We start from the raw sequence: 10,228 nt of genomic DNA, 5'->3' as shown, positions 1-10,228 counted from the left end.
AAGAAGGAGTGGCTGAACAGGAGGACAAAAATATTGAAGAAGAGAAGAAATTAGAAGAAGAAGAAGAAAAGAAAGAAAATGAGAAGAAAAAAGTAGAAGAAGAGGAGAAAAAACATGAAGAATATGAAGTTGATGTGATGGGCATTGTTAAGGAACTCAATGATGATAACATGTAGTTCATTGGTTTAGAACAAACAATTTTCTTAATGATTTGTTGTTTTTAATGATTTTTTTATGGATAATTGAATTACATATATTTGGCATGTCAATAATGACATTTACTGATGATATTATGTTTAGTTATTCCATTTTCTTGTTAGATTAAACAGTTGATTGCATTGTGTTACCAGTTTAGCTATTGCCCTAATTTATAGAGGTCGATGACAAATATTATAGAAGTTGTTCTCTATAATTTTTAGACTAAACGCATGATCAATTGAATAAATCATTTATTTACAATGATGATAAACAAGTTTACTATTATATATTGCATTGTGTCACCATTTAGTAACCATCATGCTTTATAGAGGTCCATTGATTATGTCCAGTATAAATCATAGACACAAAGCCTTGTCAATGATATACCGTATTGGTTTACTGCCCTTAGTAGCATATTGGGAAAAATGAATAATTAATTAATAAAATAATAAATAATTGAATTTTATGCAATCAAATGAGCTTAAACAAGTCATGTGATCGTATGAGAGTCCACATAAATTATAGAAGGTGATCCAAGATGTGTGAGGATGGGTAGTGGTTGTACAACCAGCATCCTCACGGTAATGTTTACCCAAAGTACAAGTATGTTGTGGGGAATTCATTTATTCAACCACAACTCATCATTTGTTTAACCACAAGTCATCACCTTACACATCTTTGATCACTACCTTCAATTTACATGGACTCTCATACGATCACATGACTCGTTTAGGCTCATTTAATTGTATAAATTCCAATTTTCTATTATTTTATTAATTAAATAATCCTTTTCAAAATATGTACTGGTCATGGTCTATAAATAAATATCCCCGTCTAGTTATTTAATTGTGGAAGTAATTTCCAGTCTAATCTAGATTATATCAGGTCGAGTAAATAACTAAGCATAGTCTAGCATAAACTACAGACTACTTCATTAATAAATGCATTGAACGAGGATACATATTCATAGACCATGACTAGCACATATTTTAAAAAGGATTATTTAATAAATAAAATAATATATAATTTGATTTTATGCAATTGAATGAGCCTAAACAAGTCATATGATCGTAAGAGAGTCCACGTAAATTGAAAGTGGTGATCAAAGATGTGTGAGGTGATGACTTATGGTTGAACAACAAACATCCTTAGGGAAATGTTTACCAAAGAACAAGTATGTTGTGAGGAATTCATTTGTTCATCCACTACTCATCCGCACACATCTTTGATCAACTTCTCCAATTTACGTAGACTCTTATACGATCACATGACTTGTTCAATCTTCTTTAGTTGCATAAAATCCAATTATTTATTATATTATTAATTAATTATTCTTTTTTTGTCAAATATGATACTAAGAGAAATAAATCAATGCGGTATATTATTGACAAGGCTTAAGTCTATGATTTACAATGGACACAATATATGGCCATCAAATCACTTTCACTTATTTAATTATTTATATCTTTGACTATGTACTAATATTTTTTTGGCCATTGCACCAACCTGTATATACCTTAGCATTGACCGAGTGTGGATCTATACGGTTTAAGATTTACCCAACGTATGAGAAGACATCGATTATATTTACGATCTATGCAAGAGGTCTGACAATATGGTATATTAGTGACAAGGATTGCAGTCTATGATTTACAATCGACACAATTACATTTATTTAATTATTTATATTTTATGAACCTACATACTGGAATCCATCGATTACGTAGACAGCCATTGTAACGTCTCAAGTCTAGTACCTCGGATGCTACACGGTGCTCATAATCCCAAAGGATCACAAGCTAACCCTTGACTGATATCTGTAACTGAGAACTGAGTAATACACTGTAAAAATATAGAAAACTGGCGAAAAACTTGCCATAAGGTTTAAAAACTGAAATACAATTGAAAAATTGAATACTAATACAACTGTTTGAACATCTAGTCTGAAAGCCTCTAAACTGTCTGAACTGTGGATTTGATGGGACAATTCTCCAACTAACTCCATCTATTAAAATACTAAATTTAGTAATATAATGAAATAATAGAACATCCTCGAATGATGAGGACTCACTACTAAGTCTACCGTGGCTGGCTGAATTTGAACTGCTAAGGGTACTCTAGATCCCGTGATTCTGAACCAATGGTATAAGACACTATAGCGCAAGAGAAAATTATGAGTCAGTATGTGGGAATATATTGGTACGCTAGATGAGGTAAGGCTTAATGCAAGGGTTTACATGCATGAACAATACTGACTAAACATCATGAGACTACTGAATGAGGATACATGCATGAGTGCATAAACTATAACTGAAACCGTAGTAGCACTGAATACTGAATACTGAATTCTAATAACTAGATTTCTAATTACTGAATCTACTGATACCGATATCTAATTGACTGAGGTTGATATCAGTCCTATCTAGCAGGTGATTCTGAATATACTGATAATGAAGATAATTAACTAAATTTGAGACTATTCCTATCTAGCGGGTGATCTCTAAATCTAATGGTACTGATACTGATACCGCTTGACTAAATCTGAGATCAGTCCTATCTATCGGGTGATCTCTAAATCCATTGATAATACTAGTGAGTGATTGTATCTAACTGTCCTGAATCTATGCTACTAAGCTAAGTTCTTTTACTGAGAATGATTTTGAAGCTGAGATTGTGGGAGGTAGTCATCTAACAACATGCCCCTTCTAGCTAAGTTTGGGGTCCAACCTGTAACCCCAGTTGGAAGGGTGTCAGTACCGTGTCACGGGTAAAGACAACTTTTATGGAGTCAGTCCTATCAAACGGGTGACTCTTGGGATCAGTCCTACTTAACGGGTGATCCCTGAGTATGTCAATCCTTTTTAACGGGTGACATCTCATACCTACGCTGGATATGTAGTTCTAGAAATTAGGGATTGCTTCAATGGATCTCAGTCCTATCTAATGGGTGAGCCCCCATCACTAGGCTCGTTCGGTGCTGAATTCTACTCCCAACTGAAAGACTCTGATTTGATTCTTACAATGTACTAGGCTGAGCTAAATCTATTACTGATCGTACTGATTAACTAAGCTAAGCTGAGTTCACTGAGTTCTTTTGACTGATGGAATACTACTGAGTTTTGAATTGATTACTAAACTGAAGCTAGAGTGCTATTGATGCTGAGATTACTGAGATTTCCTAAGTTCTTAGACTATCTGAGTTCTACTGATCGTGGCTTGACTGAGAGTATCTTGAAAAATGATATTGGCTCTAGAAAAGAGGCTAATTTGTTTCGTATAAATACCCCCATTACTTGATAACATAAATAATAAAAGACAGGACAACTCGTACATAACATAGCAATAGGCTATTATTCACAACACAATCAATGAAGCATCTCTTCAAGCACTTAGAAGTCTTAAACATGTAAATGTATAGGGAGTGCATACTATTATCTCATAATTCATTCAATAAGGAATGCAAATATCATAATTCATTCACTAAGGCCTTTCAACAAATACTTGGCATGCATTAACTTATACACAATTGGGGATTTTTTGTCAACATGCTATAATCACTCTATTTCCTTCACATAAGCATTTTATCAAAAATATGGGGAGAATACTTCATTCAATACACCTAATTAACATGGTTTGAAGGGGTTTATCATGAATATCACATAAACATCATATACTAGGATCAAAACTTGGAACTTTGTAATCAAAGCATGAATTAAAACTCAATTACAATATGAACTTCAATTTCAATTCACATGAATGATAAAAACTCATAAATATATAATATTTGAATTTAGAAAAGGATTCTTGAACTTCTTGGGTGGAAGGAACCGAAGAATCAACATCTAACATACCTGAAAATCTAGATTCTTGAAGTTCTTGAAGACTCTTGGAGGGATTCTTGAGATTGTTTTTGAAACTTGGGGGCTAGGGTTTTCTATATTTGAGAGAGAATGCTTTATTTCTTGAGGAATAGTGAAAATAAATGAGCAATTTTAGCTATTAAGGGTTTAAATCCCATATATAGGCTGATTAGGGGCTTTAGGAAATTACCAAATGGTCCTTGGAATTAAATTATGGAATCTGAAAATTCTAATTTTTTATGCTGGCATGACGCGGTGAAATCGCACCAGCTCACTGGAAACTGGATGACTGAGAAACTGGTTGGTGGAGCGATGCGATGGAAATCACGTTGCCACCTTAGTTGCGAACTGGAATGGCACTGCGACGCGGTGGAATCACGTTGGTGCACTGGAATTTTTCAATTCTAAAATTAAGCCTTGGCGCGATGCGCCCTAATCACGAAGGATCACTGGATTTTGATGATTACCATTTTGGCTGGCTCCGCGATGCGCTAAAGTACCAGGTGGTACACCGCCTTACTAAAATGGCTCTAACTCTTCGCCTGAGTGTCGGATTTGGGTGAATTTGGTATCGATGGAAAGCTTATTCAATTTTTCACATGATAAAAAGTCAAATCTTGAAAATACCATACGTAATAAAAGGTATTCATCTATGAAGCAAGATCTTTAATGTTCCAAGGATGAATCAAAGCTAGATAGAAATAAGGGATATTATAGGCATGCCTAGTTATTGATCTCGATCAATCATATACTATATCGACCGTGCAATTAATTTTGTAGAAACTACATAATCGTTGATAGACCAGATTCATTATCCATTAGCATATATGAATTCGTATATATATATATATATGATTGACCATTAGTTTTAACTTCTAACAACTGTTTTAATGATCTTCTAACAGAGAAAATTGCAAAATTTCAACCAAGTACAAAATTGTATAATTAATGTAGAGACAAACAAAAAGGGTATTCCAATAAAATTTCAGACACTTCATGTCATAAGTTCATTGAAGCAATGATTTAACACCATATTTATAGCAAGAAACGAGAAAAAAGGGCAAAAGAAAGAAGCTTTCACTAACAAATTCCCTAGCCATGAAATCTTCTTTGCAATGAACTTATAACTATAACTATAGTAGAAATTAAAACCTAAAATAAGGGGATAGTGGTGGGGTGATGAACTCCTCAGGCTGCATGTTCAGCCTCTCCACGATTGCTCATAAAAATCGAGTGATACATCGGAGTTCATGGTAGAGATGCTCCCTTTCCTGATCCAGACCATATAAGAGATGGTCTAGGTTATGTCAAAGGAGGAGAATGTTGTGGCTGTGCTGAAAACGAACCCTCCTTTGTGGTTTGAGTGGAATACTCAACATATGGTCTTATTTATCAATTTTTTTGGGTTGAAAAATATGAATATTGTGTATAGTTGATAGTTGCTTATATAGACTAAAATAAAAGCCTTTGCTCTTCCTGATCAGTTGTAGGTAGACACGTGCATTGGTGGAATTCGAGGAGATAGCGTATACCCAATCATCGCAGGGTGTAAGTAGATGTGTAACCATTTTTTGATGTGTCACAAATTCTCGACTGTTCATCTTTTCATTTGAATAATTAGATTTTTAATAGACTTGAAATAGAATCGATAATAAACTATGTGGTATATAAAGAATAATCCCAATAAACTTGACACACAATATATCCCAATAAACTATATGTGTGCTAGGGTTGTATATAAGAAGTGATGATGTCAGCCTAGTGCCTAAATACTTAATTTTTCAATACTTGTGTCAAAAAAACTAATAAAGTTTTCAATGTATCTATTTTTGCAAAATGGAAGAAATCCAAGAAATATTTTTTACCGCCTTAGTAGTATTTTATCTTTATTCTTTCAGACATTAGATTTCTTTAAAATTAAAAAAAACGATTTTCAAATAGATATGTCATCTGTTGCAACAGATATCAATATCTGTTTTAAAATTTCCAATGGCTCAGTCATCTGTGACAACATATTTCTTTGCAATTGATTTAAAAAAAATAATTAAGATCAATTTGGATGAAATTAACAATTTCAAAATTTGTCATTCTTTTTCAAAAAATACAAATCAACCCAATACAAGTCATTCATTTGCGGGAAAAATGTTTCATTATTTCAAATCTCGAGTTCTCGCTCTTTTCTTTCTCTCTCTACAATACAGGCAAAAACTACTTAGCTATTGCTCAACCCTTTAAAACAGATCAATTTTCTTCCTATTTCCGACCACATAGTTGTTATTTTTTACTTCATTCTCACTTGTATCCATAGTTTTCTCTGTCTTCAAAGGTAACAGAGTTTGAGAAGAGTTCTACATTTGTTCATTATTCTAAAAATTATGGTTTTATATATAATAATGAAAAAGAAGACTTTTAGTTGTATTACCTTCCAGAATGGGTTAAGATTTTGAGTTTTGATGCTAAAAAACATAGAAAGAACCCGAGAAAACCCTAGTTTTATCACAATATTTCATTGACTATCATGGTATTGTTGGATAGTATTTGTGGTATTGTTGGTAGTGTCGGTATTGGTGGTCTTGGTGATGGTGTCAGTGGTTTTGATGGTGATGTTGGCGGTCTTGATGGTCATGGTGCGGGTATTGATGGCATTGGTGGTGGTGTTAATGGTCTTGGTACTGGTCTTGGTTGTGGTCTTAGTGCTCTTGGTGGTAGTATTGGTGGTCTTGGTGGCATTGTTAGTGGTCTTGGTGGTATGGGAGGTGGTCTTGGTGGCATTGGTGGTGGTCTTGGTGGTCCATCTGTTGCAGCAGATGGAACATCTATTGGGAGATATTAAATTAGTTTTTAAACAAATTCCCCATCTATTCCAACTGATGGGTTATCCGTTGGAGTATTTTTTTTTCTAATGTGGCATATAATAATTTATTGAAATTTGTCTTACCTTTTTTTTTAATTTATGCAAACATCAAATGTAATGTATTTTTTATTTTTCAATTATTTGTTGTTAAAATATGTCTCCCAAAATAATAAAAACTAAAAGTGGATCAACTTCTGACCACCCAACAAAAAAGGCTAGAGTACAGATGGATTCAAAGGAACTTCTTGAACAATCTCAGTCAGGAAAAAATGAAACTGAGAAAAGTTATAAAAAGGGAGGTGGAGAAGAGTATATAGAGGCTGGTGAGGAAAATAAAAGTGAGGACGAAGAAGATGAACAAAAAGAGGAAGAAGTAGAAAATGAGAAAAAGAAAGCTGATTAATATGATGATAAACTAAAAGAAGAAGAAGTAGAAAGTCAGAAAGAGGTCGATGATAAACATGATGACAATGCATCACCAATGAGGCATGAATTAAGACCAAAATCCCATCATGAGTCAGTCAAAACTATTAGTATTGATAGATTTCAAGTTGTAATACCAATAGATGACCCTGCAGAGCTAACTGGTGATCTTGTACTTAAATTTCAGTTGGGGAAACCCTTTGATGAATTTAGAAAAACTATGTAGAATGAAAACATAGACAGACTTTTTAAGAAGAGCTACTTTGGATACTTTCTTGAGCTGCCTGAGGACCACACCGCCCGTTTCAAAATGAGCATGGCATATGGTCTTCTCAAGTGCAGGATCGAGTATGTGGGGGATAATAAAGATTTGAAGGAGGGGAAAAAAGATGGATGAAATCTGAATCAACTACTATGGCATACCGATTTGTTTTGGCTTGAAAGAGTTTGCCATAGTGAAGGGCTTGAGATGCGATCATCTAAAAGAACCTCTCACTAAGGAAACACCCCACAAAAGGTCTAAGGCAAGCAGGACATCCAAACCACCACCACCATCAAATAAAGGGAAGGCATTATCCAAGAAGCCACCCACCAAAACCAACAAATATAAGGAAAAAATAGATGGGTTGTTGGACATTGATGGATATAGCTACAAAGTGGCAGATTTGATAGAAGATCTCAAGGATAAAATCGTACCAAGTAGTACAAGGAGAAATTGTTCTTGGTTTGGTTTTCCTATTCTGTTATATTAGAAAGAGACGTTAAGAAATTCATAGAAGATGATTTATTGGCGTTTGCTAAGGATTTTGAGAAATTCAATAATTATCCCTGGGGATATGACAGCTACAACTTGACTGAATATTTATTGATGAAGCTATCTCCAAGGACGATCATATTATACGGCTTTCCTTGGGCTTTCATGGTAAATTTAATCACTATTTGTTTACTCATCCATTATTTTATAGTGAATAATTATTATAATTTTTTTTGGTTGCTTCCTGTTTACACATTTTAAGCTTGGAATTTGGAAACCATTCCTCCCCACCAAAAGTAGGTCAAGGATTACCCGGATGAGGATTTTCATCCAAGGATCCTTAGGTGGTTGGCTGCGAAGAGCAAAATAAGAATTAAGGAGGCTGATCTCTTTAACCCTCTGGAGTAATACATCTTCTTTTGAGTAAAATAATTTGACTCAAAGAAAGATATTGAAATAGATGTGCCATCTGTTGTAATAGACGGGTTCTCTGTTATAACAGATTACCCATCTACTACAACTGGTGCAACAGATGAGTAATCTATTATGATAGACGATCCATATTTCATAATAAATTAACCATCTGTTGCTCTATTTCTATGAACCCGAATCATTATATTACCCATCTACTATAAATTATGCAACGGATGGGTAATGTGATGCAATATATTACCCATCCATTGCGACAAACAGATCTATTATTGTGATAGATAGATAATCTATTGCATAAGTTGACTGTGTAAATATGTAGACTAACTGACTGCAAATTATTATTATATGATATAAATATATCTGTCTTTTTTTGTAGGTTGTGCATCTTTGGATCGTGCTTACTATGCAGAGTTGGGGATGACTTCTTTTATTACTCTAGGTCTTATTGATGCAATAGAAGAACCAATGGTGGAGTTAATAATGAAGGAATTAGCTGGAGAAACAATCATAAAAAGAGCAGTTAGGCAGGTCAGCCTAATGTTGAAGCTCTTCATGACCAACCTGCTACAACAGATCTAAGAGCTTCTTCTGGGGGTATTGCTGGTAGAGTTGTTGATGTTGGTGAAAGCCATCCTGATAATGATGCTGATGCTGATGCTAGTCATGATGATGAGCATGTTGATGCTCAATAAAAATAAATATGTTTGAAATCACCCCTTACACAGGTCCTCTCATCCTAACACCGGTCCCTCCCACCCTTAAGTGGTCCCTCTCACCCTTTTTTACCCTCATGTTCTCATTGTAAATGCAAAGTATGTAAGGACAGACAGGATAAACTTCTTGAAAATCTAGAGGCTATATCTGACGCTATTGAGGAATTGAAATACAAGAGGGGTGTCATACCATCTAAGAAGGTGAGGGAGCCATACACTACTACAGTGGCGGTTAGGAGGAAAAAAAGAAAAATTAGCCAAATACTCTCCAGTCTGAAAACAAAAAAGATTGCAACTCCTCCATTTCCAAAAGTTGTTGAATTTTTAGGGCCACTGAAGAAGGCGGGCATATACGCGACACTTGGCGATGAAGAGAGGACGGAGCTACGAAATGCCAAGTATTCTAAAAAGAAGAAACCTGTAAAAGAATATACCATGCATATGTTTGACAACCAAGACTTTAGGAGTATGACAGCTACGTAAGTGGTACGTGGATAGGGTAAGTTTACTTTCCCTAACCTAGCCTTATAATCTACTTCATGAAGAAGAAAAAGATACGAAATAGATGTGTCATCTGTTACAATAGCTGGGTATTCTGGTCCAATTGGTGGTTGTTCTATTACAACAGATTAAACATTTGTTGCATAAGTTGCGTTAGCTAGGTAATACGTGAAAAAATTTAGAGAACCCTCTGCAACAGATGGACTATCCATTGCATATTTCCACTATGTTTTTCTTCTTTACAATTACTAACCTAGTTAGTAATTGTCTTGTTATATCATAATATGTTAATGAAATTATCTACCTCATAAGGGGTAGGCAATTAACATACCCGGATGCTTATGATGTTACCGATAGGATAATGGACCTCAACTTCTATAACAATTTCAAGAATAGGTATAATAGGCTCTATAAGCTTGCGTCAACTCTCGGTGGCATGAGATTTGATACGTTAGTTTCTACGTATGAATAGGAGAAAGATATGATTATGTTA

At 34.6% G+C, this 10,228-nt stretch overlaps 1 protein-coding gene across 1 annotated transcript in view; it reads left to right on the top strand.

Moving 5' to 3' along the window:
- The window catches only part of LOC124888814 (glycine-rich cell wall structural protein-like), a 111,953-nt gene extending 102,236 nt beyond the window's left edge, over positions 1-9,717 (top strand). Inside the window, exons 2-4 of the mRNA XM_047400101.1 lie at positions 6,615-6,832; positions 9,095-9,181; positions 9,563-9,717. Of these exons, the coding sequence (XP_047256057.1) occupies positions 6,615-6,832; positions 9,095-9,181; positions 9,563-9,717 (460 nt within the window). The remainder of the gene's footprint in view (positions 1-6,614; positions 6,833-9,094; positions 9,182-9,562) is intronic.
- The last annotated feature ends 511 nt before the right edge of the window (positions 9,718-10,228 follow it).

Source organism: Capsicum annuum, chromosome 11, assembly GCF_002878395.1.
Source record: "Capsicum annuum cultivar UCD-10X-F1 chromosome 11, UCD10Xv1.1, whole genome shotgun sequence".
NCBI lineage: Eukaryota > Viridiplantae > Streptophyta > Magnoliopsida > Solanales > Solanaceae > Capsicum > Capsicum annuum.
The sequence above is the reverse complement of the archived record's forward strand: the minus strand, read 5'-3'. Positions and strand labels throughout refer to the sequence as shown.